Source organism: Solanum stenotomum, chromosome 10, assembly GCF_019186545.1.
Source record: "Solanum stenotomum isolate F172 chromosome 10, ASM1918654v1, whole genome shotgun sequence".
Lineage (NCBI taxonomy): Eukaryota > Viridiplantae > Streptophyta > Magnoliopsida > Solanales > Solanaceae > Solanum > Solanum stenotomum.
The window spans coordinates 43,816,575-43,834,544 of record NC_064291.1 but is presented as its reverse complement, the minus strand read 5'-3'; the positions used below and the strand labels follow the sequence as shown (position 1 = coordinate 43,834,544).

Here is a 17,970-nt window from a genome sequence, read left to right as displayed (position 1 = left end):
AATTTGTGCACATTAGTTTATCAACCCCACGTTCCCTACCTTAAACAAGTTTTATGTGAATAAAATACTCTTTAACGTCAAATTAGTGCTTACAAACTTTTCTTTTTCTTACGTCGTCCTCAAAGAAGGCTTCCTCTTTCGTTTTAAAATAAAAGTGGTGAAGTCCATTCTAAAATTTCAAATCTATATTCAATATTAGAGAATTGCTGATGAAAATAAATTGTAAGACGTTGAAATAATTCTTAAGAAAGATATTAAGACCTTTTTTTTATTTTGATTTTGATATACACTTCTAATTTTAATTGAAAAAAAAAGCAAATCCATCCGTCCAATAAAGGAGAAATTTATATTTTATTTTTGTTGTGGCTAGTGTCTTTGAACATATGATATTTGACTATTTAATTTATCCAATAATTGACTATTTGCTTTATCCAATAACAATGTTTGTTGGATTTCTTTAAAAAACTTGGCGTGTCACAATGAATCCAAGCTGCCGCGTTACATGAGAAAAGGGGAAGCTTATGATTTTGACCTACTTTTTAATTTATGTTTACTTCTTTTTTTGTTGGTTTATTTATTTATTTGGGGGGAGGGTTAATTTTTTTTGGCAACCTCAGGATAACCCGCAATCGATATAATCTCTGCCCTTTTGGATGAGCACTTTGTGCGCACTGAGTAAATCCCGCCGAAAGGGTTGGGATTCGCCTCGCCCTAGTACACCAACCAAGAAGAAAGATTTTGTGCTTTTTTCCGCTGTGTAATAGCCTGCAAACCACACATGAAATGTAAATCGCACTAGACAAGTCCTACACGACAGACTCGACTCAGAAAATATTGAGGGAAGATCGATTTCGGGATAATTGTGTACCCCATTTTTAGATAAATGGTGTTATGAACTTAATTTTGATAAAGTTTGTGNAGTAAAATAATCCCTTAAATCAATAATGTCACTTAAATTGGAAAAACCCTTCCCGCCGCTGTGCGCGAAAAGGGGTGTGACAATCATAATTTTAAAGGTGGAGCTAGAAATTTGGGTATTGATTCGATCAAACTCAGTAACTTTTGCTCAAACAATGTATTTATATTTAAAATTTTATTAAATTTGTACAATTTACAAATATTAATAAGTATAGAACTCAGTTATTAACACTTGAAATCATCGTTATAAAGTTCAAAAATTATAAGATTAAAACTCTTACTTCGCTTTTAAAAGCATTTATGAGTATCCATTAGTGTTTGGTCAAATTTTAAAAGTGTTTCTAAGTATGTTTCAAAAAAAAAAAATGCTCTTAGCCAAAAGTTATTTTTTTTTTTAGCTTCTGAAAATTTTCTTGTGCTACTCCATAAAAGCACTCGTCTTTCCCAATTTTTTTTATCAAACACCACATTTATTAATTAAAAAAACACTTTTAATCTCTCGAATTTTTTTATTATGTGTGAGGTACAACTTGTATTAGTGGTATGAGGGGGTTATTTTATTGCTATTATATTCTTGTTTGTTTTCCTTCTTGACCTTTGTTTCTCTTTCTTACTTTTCTCTTTCCTCTTTGTTCTCATTTTTTGTTTTCTCTAAATCTAATTTGAAACAAATTTAATTACTCCATCAGTTTGTATAGTGAAACATAATTTATTCTTTTACTTATTTATTTTAATAGAAAATATTTTTAAAAATTTATTATTTTTCTTATTAAATAATTACATAATATATTAATAATAGAATTTAAAATTTTAAAATATAATTAATAAAACTAGTTTAGTAAAATGAATTTCTAATACAAATACAATTGAATATATTACACATTAAATATTTAAAAGTTATCGACATAGAAAGCATGGTTATGTTTTTTTTTGCAAAAAAATATTCAAAATAATATTCCTGTTAAAGTTAAATAACATTTCAAAAGTGAAAAGTAGGTTGAAAAAACACATTATACCAACATGTTTCCAAATTTAAAATATACCTTCAAAAAGAAAATGTGGTGTTTCAAATTTTCATGGTCAAAAATCAATTTTCAAATAAAGCAAAAATTATTTTATAAATTAATAAATATTTATGTTTAAATGGGTCCTAAAAGTAGAAGTTAAAAAAACAAGGGAAAATACATAAAAACCCCCCCGAACTTGGCACGAAAACTTACTTTAGTACTTAAACTTTACGGGTAATTATTTACCCCCTAATCTCTTTTCAAGTGAATTTAATATCACCCTAAAATTATAATACCAGTCTCACAATGGCAAGTGCATTTCAGACACGCCACGTCATTGATATGTCAGCGCCACATCATTGCCACATCAGTACCACGTAGACATTATTTAATTTTTACTTTTTTAATTCATTTTTTTTGTTTCTTTTTATTNAAAACAATGAAATATAAAGGCATTTTTTTTAAAAAATACAATAAATGAAAAATGGGAGAAAAGGAAACAAAGTAATTTTAGTGGTCAATTTTTATGGAATAAGTGACCATCCGAAGAATTAACTTGAATATTTTTATGCGCATAATCTTTAATTATAGAATAATAAAAATTATAATTTGAAAAACAGTTTCTATTAAAATAAGTAATTAAAAAAATAATTATTATTTTCATCCAAACAACCTAAGGTAGTAATTAAATTGATTTCCGAATAGAACTTAAAAAAATATCTAAAAAAAATGAAGAAAGAGAAACAAAAGGAAAATAGGACAATAAAACATGAATCCCATAAATAAGAATATAATAGCAATAAAATAACCCTTCATACAACTAGTACTAGTTGTACCTCATGCATAGTAAAATGAAGTAAGAGATCCCCTCCGGTTTCCCCAAATAATCTGACCAAATGTCCACTTTATTATTTAATGAAAATAATTTATTTTGTTTGTAAGCAATTATAATATAAATTGTTTGGTAGCTTTAGATTAAAAAAACAATGAAGTAAGAAATACCGACAACTGTTTATATTAACATATAATATATATACCCTGTCATTTTTCTTGATCTCTTCAAGCCTAGACTAGTTCAGTCCAAATTTATTATAATTGATATCTAAATTTATTATTTTATATTGACGCAGAAGCTATAATATTGAGATTCATATGATGAAAAAAAAAGATTCATATGAAGTTTAAACACCATAATTAGTAAGAATATAAATATAAATGTGACATATAATTTTTTTTTCAAGCTCGACAATGATATATAACATTTTATTATAATATTTATATTAATTATATATAATTTTAACTTTTAAAAAATAATTTTAAAGAATAAATAATTAATATTGAAGCTCAAATATGAAAAAAAAATCTCTTAATATGCTAGAGTAACAAATAAAAGTTAACATATAATATTGTGTGCATTAATAAAACAAGACTTAATTTTTCTCTTTCTTTGTTATACGTAATTATTTTAAGATTTTTTTGTCGACTCAAACTAATGGTGGGCCCAATGCATTGTGTGTTTTTTTAAATTAACTTTAAATTAAAGAGTAGTTTAGTTATTTAAGACTTTACTTTATAGGAGTAATTAAAAGCTTTAATTATCTTGTACACAATAATATATTGCGTGTACCTTTTCCTTCGTGGACAAAAATGATCATACTAGTTCTGTGGAAGTATGCAGCAAATGTAGCAAAAATGTACCTGGTTCATAAAGACGTCTTGATTCATTGAAGAGTTAGTTACAAACTAATTGCACCACGGTTATATCGAGTGTATTTCATTGTGCACAGTCTAAGTTAGTAGTAAGTTAGGAAGATATTTTTTAGTAGAATTGAAAGATGAGAGATGCTATAAATAAGTGATTGATTGTATAGATCTCAGTTGAGATGATTCTTCCTAAATAAAATCTATCTTTTTTCTCTCTAAAATTTATCTTGCTGAAAGGCCATTGATGCCTTTTCTGAGTTCCTTAGCTTAGTTTTCACATTGTATTAAAGCCAGCGAGAGTAGACTTCCACAACGACTTTAATTAATTGGTTGCTAGAGCTCGACAATGGTAGCTCTTAAGATCGATCAAATTAAAACGATCCTCTTTACATTGGTCCATCAGGCGCAACTTTAATCCCAATCAGGTTGATTGGATCTGAATATGATGTTGTAGTGCCAGCACCAAGCTGTGCTTGTCCTAAGTTGAAGGAATATGTAGATCACTTGCATCATATGAGATTAATTAATTCAGTTTTTGAGTGGTTTAACTGACTCGATCTTATATATGATCAAGCTCGTAGAGAAATTCTTTTGAAAAGTGCTACTCCTTCCTTAAACCAAGTCTATGCTATGATAATTGAGGATGAAATACAACACTTAGCTCCTGTGGTCAATGTTATTGACAAATCTAATCCAATTGCCATGCACATTAATAAACCTCAAAGTTATAATCATGGAAACACTCACTACAAAGAGAGAAGGTGTGACTATTGTCATTTTACTGGAATAATATGAGGAAAATAGGTTATAACACTAGTACTTGAAGGGGATCATCTGAATTCTGAACGGTACAATCAAAGATATGAATCTCCTAGTGGATTTGGAGGGTACAATTAAATATAAAATAATAATAATAATAATTAACGTAAGTTATTATATAAAAATACAATAATTAATAATTTAAAATATCAAGAAAAACATATAATTACTTTTTATATGCTAAAAAAATCATCCATGCTATCTAAATTGGACAAAGGTTGTAAGAGTATATATTATCTGAGAATTACGTAAAAAGTATTATAAATCATTATAATTAACTTAATTATCTAAAACCTTTGACAAAATTTGATTGAATATCGAAATTTCATATATATTACATAAAATCAGAACAAAAAAATTAATATATATTATATTAAAATTACGTAAAAGATCCTATAGATCACAATAATTAACAACTTAAAAATCTAAAAACCTTATAAGAAATTTGGCTAACTCTCGAAATCGGGACAAAAATGGAGTAAAACATTACGTGGAAACTACGTAAGAAATTACAATAATTTAAAACTTAAAATATCTTTAAAAGAACATATAAAATATTTGATTAATTTTTTCAAATTTTATTTGTGTCACATAAATTTGATCAAAGTAATAACATATATATTATGTGAAAATTAGATAAAACATACTATAATAATAATTAAAAACTTAAAATATATAAAAAATATAATTGACTCAAAATTTTATATGTTTCACATAAATTAAAACAAAAGGAGTAATCAACAAAAGTAAAAAAAAAAAAAAAAAGCAGCGAAAGAAAGAAGAAAAAAAGAAGAGTAGAGGAGCAAAAACGATAGGGGCCCAAGCCCATGAGTCCTAGTCCATATTAATCCCTCTTTACCCATTGGTAAGAGTTGGGCCCAAGCCCAATTACAAAATCACCCAAATATCTCAAGCGCTTCTTCTTCTCTTCGCCTCATCTGCAGCTAACGCAGACAGAATTGAAGTTTCTCTGCGCCTCATCTAATTTTTCAACAGCAAAGTTTATAGGTAAGTCTGTTAGGTTATTTTTGAACAAATTCCAAGTAATAATTTTGTTTTACAGGTTATATAATCTTCCTCTATCTCACAAAGTTTGATTATTATGCACAAAAAATTGTAATTTATGAACGAAAAATGTCATGATTTATTTAGTAGTTTCATGTTTACTTGTATTGTAGGTTATTTTAGAGTTTGAAAAATTATTTTTTTAGTTAAGCTCGTGTCAACAAAAACTAATTTTTTTAGTGTGTTAATATGCTATATTGTAATTACTATAGCAAAACTTTTCGTTTGGGCATTCACCAAAAGAAAAATAACTATCCCTCTGTTTCAATATTTGTTTGTGTGTTTTTAATTTGACATGGAGTCTGAGAAATTGGAACTTTGCGGAAAGTTGGGAACTTTGAATTAAACGAACGGGTTAAAGGCAAGACAAACAAATTGAAAGGAAGAGAGTATAAAAAACAACCATGGAACTGGAATTGCTTGTGGATCTGTTTTTTTTTTCATAATTGCTAGTGGTGCTTAGTGCAATAGCATATGTGTTGGTGATTTTGTATCGGATGTATAATTGACAATCTTTTTGCTTCCCTGAAGTACCGAACTACTTCTACGTGTGACAAGAATGGTGCGTGCGTACAAAGTAAAAGGGGAGAAGAGAAAAAAGAAAGGAGAGAATTATGATAAAGAAGAAGAAATTGAGGTACCATTGGAAGAGGAGGAATCAACAAAAAGAGTGAAGACAGAACACACTGTGGCAGACACGGAGGCAGCTGAAAGAGTTGTAGATTTACTTTCTGGCATTCCTGTTGTTGCAGCTGATCAAACCAATAAAGCTGGTGTAATTTTTATCATTGAAAGAGCTTCTCTTGAAATTGCTAAAATTGGAAAGGTCTGTCTCTATCTTTGCAAGTGTCATTTTTGTTCCTCTACTTTTATTATGGTTTTGATTACAAAGCTTTTGAGAATGTCTACTTTAGAAGAAGATTGCAGCTTTATCAGTATTATATGATGTTATCCAACACCCCACTAGCTCATCTTATTATTATCTTTAGCATCACATATAATGCTCATCCTTCCCTTCACCATGTATAAAAGTAGTTGAAGTTATTATGTGTAATGATCTCTTCTTCTTGTCGATGCAGACGTACCAACTTCTGAATTCTGATGAACACTCCAACTTTCTGAAGAAGAATGGTCGGAACCCTTCTGATTATCGGCCTGATATTGCGCATCAGGTTAGTTGACTTTGGAACTCCTGCCCTATCTTGTTGCCCAATATTCCTATAGTATGAACACAATGGTGTTCCTGTAGACTCCAGATTTAAGTGTGTGTCGTTTGAGACACTATCTGCATGCATGTGGGCCATAGATCAATGGTAACCAGCAAGAAGTTGATGGTTCAAACTTCTGTCAACTTTTTGTGGAGATGGGTGGTGGAATGTTCTGGTCAGGTATTGAGTCCTGCAAGTGAAAGTATGTCAAATGATGACAAGGAGAGGGATATCTGGTAGTTGGCCACAAAATCGGCAAGTAGTCATTTTAATAGCTCTTTGATAATATATTTATTAGTGATTATTCATTGATTTCTCTAGTGGAACTTTCTGTTTCTCTAAGGTACAATATGAGTTTGGTTTGGAAAAGAAAGAGAAAAGAGAATATGAAATTAGGAATGAGCTCACCCTAGTCTGTTCAGTCCATATATTCCCTTACCCTTTTCTAGATTTTGTTTCAGTTGAATACATGAATAGGATGCAAAGCAGCTTCTTCTCATAAATAATAGTAAAAACTTCTAGATACAAGATGTGTACAACAATTTTAGAGTTCTTTCAAACATGTTATTTGCGCACTCATCTATACAACTGGGGACATCATATGTGTACTTCAAAGGTAAATGAGAAATACCAAAATCAGTTTCATTTGCACTATGGATCTCTTTGCCTTCCAAAAGTCTCTAGTATCTCTCCTCTGGCATTTTCGTTTATAAGAATGGAATCTCAACATAGTTGTGCAAAATTTTATCCATTTATCCTCTTCTACAAAATACCATCTTCCCAATCATCATGGTCATATGCCTTATCTAGTTTCTCTCCTCTGTCATTTTTGTTTATAAGAAAGGAATCTCAACATAGTTGTGCTAAATTTTATCCATTTATCCTCTTCTGCCAAATGCCATCTTCCCAATCATCATGGTCATATGCCTTTAGGCATAATCTTGCTTATTCACTCTAGAGTCCACGTATTCAATTCTACCATCCACTTTGCAATCAAGGCAGCATCTAATTTATGCCGTCCATCTATAATAGTTGTTTTGTCCCAAGAGATAAAATGAAAATTCTACTGAAAGTTTAGAGAACATAACAAAATTAGGACTATGGATAAGTGAGCTAAGCTTGTTTTATTGCTTAGTTACCCAACTGACACTTAAAAGTTTAAGTTTCTGCCACTGTCAAAAGGAGAATAAAACAAATAGGAAATCAGATGCCTTCTCAACCCACCACCTCTGGTTCTGCGCAACTCAGGCTCACTATCTATGCTGCATTGTTTGATTTATACATTTGACGATATCAACTGTGGCTTGATGCCTCTATGTCAGCTTCTTTATTTCTCTCGAAAGCTTCTCAATACCTTACATGAGAAGATACAGATATGGATTGATTAGGCTGTGGTTTCCCTTCCACATTTTTGCTCAGAGTTAATTCTGTAGAGTGAGTTCATCAACTTGATCTTGCTTCTATTATACTTCTTTCCGGTTCAGATTCTGTGTGTGTATTGGAACTGGGGAGCATAGATGGAATTGCAGTGCCGAGCTGGGCTTCTTCTTTAGTATATAATTTCTTATTGAAATAGAAAGAAGAGAAAAAACTATAAGCAGCAGTTGTTAAAAGTTTAATAGATTAGGAGAACACGAGATTTTCCTTCCTTACTGTTAGATCTTCTTCTAGTGGGAGGGAGAAAGCAGGAAGATTAGATGTTACTATATTTGCTTGATTGCTTCTTGGGGCTTTTAGGATGTGAACATTTTAATTGATGTCCAAGGCACCCCTGTGAAAGTCGTTACTTGCCCTATTACCCTCCTTTTGGGACAATAATTACTGCTTCCATCCATTTTGATAATAATTACTGCTTCCATCCATTTTCAGTACAGTATGTAAGTGAAATAAGTTCTAATTCCTTGCAAAGCTAATGAAAAAAAGGAATTGTGTTGCATGTTGACCAACTTCATTTGCATTTAATTATCGCACAAAGTTCACGATTGCTTTATGAGGTGGTGCAATTAGTTAAAAATCCTCATTCGCCTTTTTCCTAAAATGTTTATGTGAGTTCTTCTTTCCTTTCACAGGCAATGCTTTCAATTTTAGATAGCCGAGTAAATAAAGCTGGGCGACTGAAAGCTTTGTATGTGAGGACTGAGAAAGGTGTCCTTTTTGAAGTAAAACCTCATGTTCGCATCCCTAGGACATTTAAGAGATTTGCTGGCATCATGTGTAAGTTAATTTACCTTGAGCAAAATTTCTTCACTCATCCCTTTTCATGCTTTTATTCCTATATGTGATCTGTCTAATTTTTCTGTTTTCTGATGTTGCTTCAATTTCAGTGCAGCTGCTACAAAAGCTGAGCATAACTGCTGTTGGTAAGCGAGAGAAACTGTTGCGTGTTATAAAAAACCCTGTTACACAGTACCTACCCATCGACTGTCGGAAGATAGGTGAATAGTTTTTCTGTTTTAGTCCGTTCCTTCTCTAATGGAATGTTCTTGACAATTGACTAATACCCCACTTCGCTTATGCATCAGGCTTCTCTCATAGTTCTGAGAAGCTGGTGGATATTCAGGACTATGTTAATGGCGTCAACTATGACACGAACCTTGTTTTTGTGGTATGTTCTAGTGTAATTTTCTATAGACAACTACATTTTGTGTGAAGTTATAGTTTACTTGATATTTGACATATGCAGGTTGGGGCTATGGCCCATGGGAAAATTGATAAAGATTATGTTGAAGATTATTTGTCAAGTAAGCTAATTCTTCCAATTAGAGTGCTGTCATTTGATTCTTCCGACTTTTTCTTGATTTGCATGGCTAGTAATTAACGTAAGAATGCGAACATCTATTACTTGTGCCTGTATGCTCAATTGATAACACTAGGGTAATATTGATCTTCCTGTAGATTAAAAGGACTTCTCGAGAGTCACTTATGACTTTGGCAAATGAGAACTATAGGTTGCGGCCGCTGTAGAATGTAGATATGGTTGGAATGTTGAACATAATCTTTGATTTTTTATCATGTTATTCTAGTATATGCCATACTCATACAAAACTTGTAAAGGGGGAGATTGTTCTCTCCCTATGAGTTGTTTGGTTCAGTGTCAGCCTGTCAAACTCTGAAAGCAAATATATGCGGGCTCTCAACTGCATCTTAACCTACTTGATGCTTTTAAAACATCCTCTGGAAATGAAAACTCGTCTTGGTATACTGATAAGTTTGATGAGTTATTGGCGCCATGCATGTATATTCCATGTAAATGCTCAACTAGGTCCACACTGCTTTCACTACATGAAAAATCGTCTTGGCAAATTATTGCATTATTTCTGCAGCTGAACCTTGTCTAATCATCTAATGTATCTTGCAGTTTCAGATTATCCATTGAGTGCTGCATACTGCATATCAATGATCACGAATGCCATGGAGCGCAAATGGAAGATTTTGTAGACTGACCTTACCTATATTCTCCCAAGACATACTTTCTAGAATGTTGCCCTTGCTAGTTTTCTTTCTATAGGCCTTTCTGGTTGGTTAAGTTGTGTAAAATATTTTAAAAAGGGCGAATGACCCTCATCTACATTTTGGGGTGTCCTTTTTGCTTGTTCACAATGAATCTGAAACATTTTGAGCCTGTAACTGACTTATTCATAGAAATTTCAATTTAAAAAATTTTGATTATTGAAATATCCCGTCGCCGGGGTGAGTGCAGAGGCCAACATTGACTATTATGAAGTCTTCTCTTATGGCTGCTGCAGTAAATATGAATTGTCAACAATGTTGGGTCTGCTTTGTTTTCAAATCCAAAAAGCTCTTCCTACTTAGAGTAGGAAGTTGCCATTGGACTGTCTATTGTTTCATCAAATTATTGCAACAGAAATTTTTGACTATATAGGCCCCTCAAGATGGAACTAGCTTTATAGTTAAGAGAGAGTTCAGAGTTGAAGATCAATTTGGTCCATTTTGCAGTTAGTGGAATTAGGTATGTAAGTACACTATGAGACCTTAATGCTGGTAAAACAGTGATGACATGAGATTTGATACTCAAAATGTGTATACCTAGGCACTTTTTAAAGTATAACATGTTTTTTATAGCCTTCATTACACAAGCATACATAATAGTACAAATGGAGTTTACAAAATTTAACATCAATCTGGAATTTGGAACCAAGAGCTAGTTTTTCTGCAATGGTGTGCAGAGAAACTGGATGACACAGCCAATCTCCAGCACAGGTTATAGCATTTCAACATCAATGTATGTATGTACTCTTCATTTTTTCCTTTCTATGAGACATGAGTTTTCTCTGCTTGTTGTTGTGTCAATCAAAGACCTGTAAGTAGGTCAGGGTTCGCGGGAGGCTTTTCCTCTGGAATGTCAACGCTAGCAACAATGTTGGCTGTCTGATTAGAGGACAACGGCTCTACTTGAGACATTTTTCTTCTTGATCCGAGACCACCTTTTGTACTCGGGGAAGTTTCAGGTGATTCCCCTGGACTCCCTAATTTTCGTGTTTCTATTGGTCCAGGCTTTGTAGGTCTCCTCTTTTTTGCATTCTTATGCCAATTCATTAGTGCCTTGGAAGTTTGATCATCAAATATTGATCTCTTCATGGTTGATCCCATCTAGAATGTCCAAATGAATGAAAATAAATCAGTTCACCATGTTTTGTACTTGTAGCATGGGATGTATCTACTCATTGAACATCCAAATGGTTAGCCTCCATGAACGTCAAATCACGAGTTAATTTCATGTATGATCACAGAGTTATCTAGTAGTAGTAAATCCATGAAACTAGTTTTGTTAGCTAATCATAATGAATCTGCAACATAAGGGAAAAATAGTTACCTGGGTAACAAGTGCATACAGTGGAAGTGTAATGTAGCTGCACAAAATCTGAACACCTAACCTGACAAAGCATCCTTTTCATCAGATAAATTGAGAGTATTGTTATGACACTTGAAAAACTTAACACACTGAAGATAAGGATTTGTTCAATTACCCGATAGCAACTCTCAATAAGGCGAGGTAAAAATTATCGTGAAAACAAGAATGGAGCCCAAATTCGTACTGCAGAACATGGTATGCCATTATGTTAAACGAAGTAGTAGATATGAAGGAATTGAAAAGAAAAATTGAAAAAGTTTACTTACTGTTATCCAAAGGAAATAAGTTATCTCGAAAGCATTCTGCATCACATAAAGGAAACGATTAAGCTTAATATTTGCTTCCAAGTTCAAACAAGTTCCATATTGATTGTCTCCTTTATACCTTTGTGTTTACCCGGATTATATACAACCTTAACTTATATAACTCATTATTATTTTTCTAAGATGCACATACAGGGGACGTGTGTGAGAGTCTAAGAGGCGGAGAGAGCAAGAAATGAGTACCTGAAAGAGGGTGAGATGGACAAGATGAAGAATTAGAGTGGGCTTTCCAAACCAAAAATTTCTATCTGAAATTTGAACAAGAGGTATGCCTTGGACTACAGCATGTCTTTCTTGAATTTCAAGAGCCATCTGAGCTATAATTGCTTGAAGTTTTGTGCCAACTGCTAAGATTATCTTTAACCAATCCAGTGGTTAGTTCTTTCTTCAAAACTTTAACGAAATGGAAAACAACTAAATGAAATTCTTACAACTAAAGGCAGTATGGACAGCCAAAACATAGCTTGCCATCCTGAAAGGACAGTATTTGTATTGGTAGTTAGAACTAGTTGTTTTTTACAATTAGAGATAATATGTATCAAGGTCGTTAACATTACCGTGGACATTCAACAGAAGATAAACAACTGCAGAAAACCATAGCAATGAACTGCAAATGTATAACAACGACGATAAATAATTAGATACCTCTAGCTAGTACAATGTAGCACATGATCAAAACCTGAGAAGATTGAGTAATTTGTTTCAGTTTTAGTCAAAAGACACGTACTTGATTCCCACAATAACCTTGAAATCATCTTCCAAGGATCTTTTTATGTACTTTTGAAAATTAAACTTACTTCCAGGTGCTAAATGGACCTGCAACAAGAGGAAAACAATAAAACTAGATATATTTTTCTGTCTTATAAAAGACATAATTTGATTTGAAACCGTCAATTTGTGAACCTCACCGTGATGAAACCGTGGCGCATGGTCAAGTAGTCAGCTTTCCTAACTGACCTGAAAAATTGCCTAAAAAAGCACACCTGGAAATTTTGGGGAACTAGTTAGAAAAGAAGAAACAAACAATGGTTGTAATACAACATTTCACTTGTTACATTCCATGTTATATTACTGTATCACCAACTAATTCCCCCCTAATTTCTGGGGTCTATCGGAAACAACCTCTCTAGTCTCTAACTCACAAAAGTTAAGGTCAAATTTTCCTTAGGAGATGGTATTCTTTTAACTAGAACACACAAATGTGATTTCCATGCTTATGGCGAGGATGCCTAGAAGAATGTGAAAATCATATCAAGTTCGTTATAGAACGAAACTCATTGAAGCTTTAAATTGAAAAACAACAGGCTCTTAATATCACAGGCAAACCTATCAAAGACCCCATTCATCCCAAAATATTGAAAAATATGCAAATAAAAGCATAAGGCAGATGCTTTAATTTTTTCTTACACTGTAGAAAATGATTGGGGTGGTTCCAAAACTCGTATTATCCCTAACAAAAGATGTCTCCTTGGTAAGCCTGAATCTTGAGGCATCTGCATAGAAATGTCATATAAGAAATATAGATTAAATCCCTCTTGGTTAAATGTGAAACGTAAAAGATATTGTATAAACATGAAAACTAATTCTTAGATCACTTTTGCCTGAGTGGTTAGTCTTCACAAAATTTAACAATAGTAGAGGATAACTATATGAACTTCACCATATCGTAAGACAAGAGCCGAAGAGTCACATGGATAGAACCAAACATGCACCTAATAATTACGAAATTTCAAGAATAATTTTTCTCAACTCTCCCCTTAATCTTGAAGTTTCTTTTCAACTACAAGTCCTTGATCTCAATTTTTCGAAAATCTTCAACTTTATCAAGAAAATCATACATCAGATTTATCTCCATATTTCTATGCAGCCTTCAACTTGACAACTTCTAAAGTTGAATTTTCAAGTTCTTGCTTGATGCTACTATCAAAATACCATAGACTAAAAGTATCCTTATTGTCCTCCTTGGGTGCTAGCAACAAAATTGTCTCCTCCTTTCTTGTGATGAACAAGATTGTCTCTCTTCAATATTACTATGACACTCTCATGAGTAATAAACAAATTTATGAAAATTATAGCATTCATATTGATATTTGTCACCTATTTTTATTTGCTTCTTGCTAGTTGTTAGAGTGGGTTGGAATCCCACATTGGTTGGGGAATGAACTGATGGTCCGCGTATATGGACTTTGGCAACCCTCCCCTCGTGATCTAGTTTTGGGGGTTGAGTTAAGCCCAGATAACGTATCTTTACTTGGTATGAGAGCCAAGTCCATCCTCGTTTGGACTCTTGGTCCACACTCCAGTTGAGCCTGGGAATGATGGAGTGTTAGAGTGGGTTAGAGTACACATTGATTGGGGAATGAACTGATGGTCTGATTAAATGGACTTGATAAATTCTCCCTCTATGATCTAACTTTTGGCTCAAGTTACGCTCAGGTGTCATATTTTTACACTAGTAACTATGACTGCTTCCTCTTCCAGTTATGACCATGACTTTTTGATGATTATTGGTTTCTCTCTTCATTGTTGGATTGTTACACTTACATCTTCCTCTTCCTCATCCACATCTTCTGTGGATCTTTTCACCTCATTCATCCTTCGAAGTTGCTCTTCTCAAGGAACGAAGGATCTTCATGAACGACTTCTACTTTATCTGAACCATATCTCTTCAATTTATTCACAAGGCCTTCACCCTTGAACAGTAATCCAAATTTCATTTGAGTTCTCTCATTTTCAAAGCTCCAAAATACCTACCCCTTGAGAATTGAAACCTTCCCTTCTTGACCTTGTCTACTCATTAGAGAGAATTTTGCAAAACCTCCCAAGCTTCGTTTGAGGTGGTTGCAGTGGCCACCTTCTCAAACATAGTATCATCCAAATCTTGATGGATGAGAGTGAGGCTCGTTGTTTCTTTTTCCTTTTCTTTGCCAAAATATCCTTCTCATATCGGATTTCTGTAATCCCTGTTCCACTATTGCCCACACAGCCAAGTATTACTTTCATGCAAAGACACTAATGTTCTTTTGACACCACGAAAATTAGAAACCAAGTGGTCCATCTCTCTATATTTTCAGCACTCTTTGCAACTTGATTGCCAAATGACAAGTTCAAAGGAGTATTTATAGGTTCATAGGTGCCAACAAATTCTTCTCAACTCACTGATAGCATTCAAAACACGAAATTCACACACTTAAATCACATAGATATCCTAAAAGGCTAAAAGTCACACCAAAGTCCAAACATGCTTCTATAGTATTTCAAGATTAGGCTTTCCTGACAATAAATTACCTCATTAACTATCTCGTGCCTGCGTAAAATTAGGCAAAAGACAAAGCAAAATGAATTAAATCATGAAGATTTCACACCATACCATTGGATGCTTCATACTCATGCTCAACTTGCCTTTCCCATTCCTTCCACTCACGAATCTGCATATTTGAAATTGAATGATCATTTCTTGCCTCTAAAGTAATGCTCAAGTATTTAGTACAAGCGCATAAGTACTGGAATTAATATTTCAAGGGTGTCCACGGTTAGGAGATCAATCTTGATCTAAAATTGGTTAAACTTTTGTGCTTGTCACACTCAAAATGCCGAAAAAATCTCACCTTTAATCTTCCAAGCAGCATTGTTATGGCACTGTAAATAACGTGGAAGACGGCTAAAAAGAATATGAAAATGTGCAGCTGATGCAAACCATGGGTGGATATAAGTGGAACTTGTCCCTGTCAATGTGGTTACTGTTAGCCTGTAAATTTTCGAGTAACATTTATTCAAGAAATCTAAACAAAACGAATAACGAGTTCAAAATATAAGTCTAGAACCTTCTTGAACTAAATCAAAATAAATATTGTGACCAATAACTCAAGCTTTATAGAAGCAGAAAACGGGGTTCAAACGCCAACTAAGTAAGGCATGTGATACATAATACACAATCAGGTCACCTAAAAGATAGCTATAGGTAACAAACTTTTTTTTTTTGATGATTGTGGTATCCGGGCCAGCTTGTGCTCACCTCGACTAATTCCACGGTATACCTGCCACTTCCCACCAACAACATGTACCAAGTAATTCTGTCCACCAAAGCTAAGACAGATGGGAAGAATCACCTAGTGTTTTACAACATGTTAAAGTAAATACTAATGTTTATAGACTACAGCTACGCTTCAATCCCAAGTCAAGCTGGGGTCGGTTATATGAATCCTCAAAAAGGTACTCACCGGCCTGCAGGTTTCTGCAGGACTATCAGCTGCTAATATCCTATGGTCTGATAGAAGCCTTCGATGAGCTTCTCCGGTACCAGGTGGTTGATGATGACCTTGTCCAGGTGCATGATGTCCTCCTCCATATCCCAAACGTGCATGTTGTTGGGCAGGGCATGGCAACATTGTGTCTGCAACCCTTTCAGGTATGCATATTCGCGATATGTAATTTTGTCCGAACGTCAGAAGCAACGATATAAAACCAAGAACCATAAGCTCTACAAACAAAAAATAATCCATTGTCAAGGAAGGAATTCACTAATTAACTAAACCCCCAAATTCAATAATTATTACAAAAGCCCTTAATTTACCAGCCTTAATCTTCTCCAATGCTTCCACCAATGCACTTTTTCGTCTCCTCTCAAATGTCTGTATCCACAAGAACGTAACCAATTAATTTTCACCATCATCTACTGTATATACATAATTATTTTATTTTTCTACTTATCATTTTCCCACGAAACGAATTCAAATGAACCCCTTTCACCCTTCTAGCTCTCTGCCCCTGGCTAGAGGTCATGGTGTAATTTGAACACGTCATTTTATGTGTCCAAATCTTCAATAATCCAATTCAAAATTATTGGCTTGATTAATTCAAATTCGCGCCCTCCTTGCAACAACATCTCCTAGGCCCACAACATTTAAAAAAAAAAAAACTTGTTACCTAATTAAAAATTACCTGTCCAACTTTATGAAGAACCTTTTCCAATAAAATGGAAATAAGAACAATAACAGCACAAACCAAAGCCACAGCCCATGTAGGTGTTTGATCTAATTCCCTTGAACTTGCATCTCCTCCAGCCATTTTTTCTTCGTATTATTATTACAATTTAAAATTCCGTTATTTACACAACTTTATGAATAGATCTCATGGGAAAAAGCTCTAAAAAGTTTGTTAATGGAAGCCAAAAAAATCCAGTTACATTTGTTGAGCCTAGTAACATGGACCGGTTCAGTGAGGAAAAGGGAAAAAAAAAAGAAATAACAGAACTGAACCGGGTGAATTTGGGAAATAGACAAATGTGGGGAATATTGTATTGGTAGTTGGAATTGGGAGGATGGTTTAATTGTACATGTTAACCAGAGTATTAGAAGGGATTTTGTTAGATTATGAAGCCATAATAATACCAAGTGTCTTAATTTTTTTTATTTATTATTTTTTTTTTTAAAAAAAAGTATATGAAGACATTGTGAAAATTGAGAACTAGAAAATAAAATTGAAAAATGAGTAGGACAACTGAGCAGGGTTAAATTAGTAAAAAATTACAGTAAATATACAAAAGTAATTTATATATATATATAATATATATATAGATTTAGAACCTTGGAGACATAAAGTAAGAGCTTGGCTTAGAGCTCGTTTGGATTGACTTTAACTTTTGATTTATAAGTTCTAACTTATAACTTTTGGCTTATTTTTATTATTTAGCTTAAAATTAAGTGCTTAGAAGTACTTTTAAAATTTATCAAAATACTTCAAAAGTGCTTAAAAAGCTATTTTGACTTAAAAACACTTAAAATCCATCAAAATTAATAATCATGAATTATCACTTTATGCACCACAAGAATCAGGCAGGCAACACAATCAGCATCTTCATCAACCACACATGAACTGTTAAATTAAGTTTCAGCCTAATTCAGTGTCAAAAATTAATTCAAAGAAAGGAGGATTGCCAAAATCTTATAAAGAACTCAATAATTCATTCCAGATGTAGAACATTCCATTCATCTGGAATAATATGCAACTATTATGAAAAATACCATAATATTGCTACTGAATTTGAATTAAAA

The 17,970-nt window shown here is 33.1% G+C and overlaps 2 protein-coding genes across 2 annotated transcripts; one reads left to right on the top strand and one right to left on the bottom strand.

Annotated features, from left to right (window-relative positions):
• The first annotated feature begins 5,332 nt into the window (after nucleotides 1-5,332).
• On the top strand, nucleotides 5,333-10,396 carry LOC125842489 (uncharacterized). Its single transcript, XM_049521789.1, has 8 exons — nucleotides 5,333-5,456; nucleotides 6,045-6,339; nucleotides 6,593-6,685; nucleotides 8,791-8,935; nucleotides 9,046-9,156; nucleotides 9,244-9,326; nucleotides 9,405-9,462; nucleotides 10,080-10,396. Exons 2-8 carry the CDS (start codon nucleotides 6,073-6,075, stop codon nucleotides 10,157-10,159), a joined length of 837 nt encoding a protein of 278 aa, XP_049377746.1. The 5' UTR covers nucleotides 5,333-5,456; nucleotides 6,045-6,072; the 3' UTR covers nucleotides 10,160-10,396.
• Nucleotides 10,397-10,772: 376 nt separating this feature from the next.
• Nucleotides 10,773-17,222, bottom strand: LOC125842235 (MLO-like protein 9). The gene is made up of 15 exons (XM_049521492.1): nucleotides 16,859-17,222; nucleotides 16,491-16,548; nucleotides 16,138-16,397; nucleotides 15,526-15,642; nucleotides 15,288-15,345; nucleotides 13,325-13,410; nucleotides 12,826-12,900; nucleotides 12,645-12,733; nucleotides 12,475-12,524; nucleotides 12,349-12,389; nucleotides 12,101-12,274; nucleotides 11,861-11,896; nucleotides 11,710-11,777; nucleotides 11,556-11,616; nucleotides 10,773-11,332 (listed from the first exon to the last, which is right to left on the bottom strand). The coding sequence occupies exons 1-15, from the start codon at nucleotides 16,982-16,984 to the stop codon at nucleotides 11,033-11,035; spliced, it is 1,599 nt and encodes a 532-aa protein (XP_049377449.1). The 5' UTR covers nucleotides 16,985-17,222; the 3' UTR covers nucleotides 10,773-11,032.
• Nucleotides 17,223-17,970: the final 748 nt, after the last annotated feature.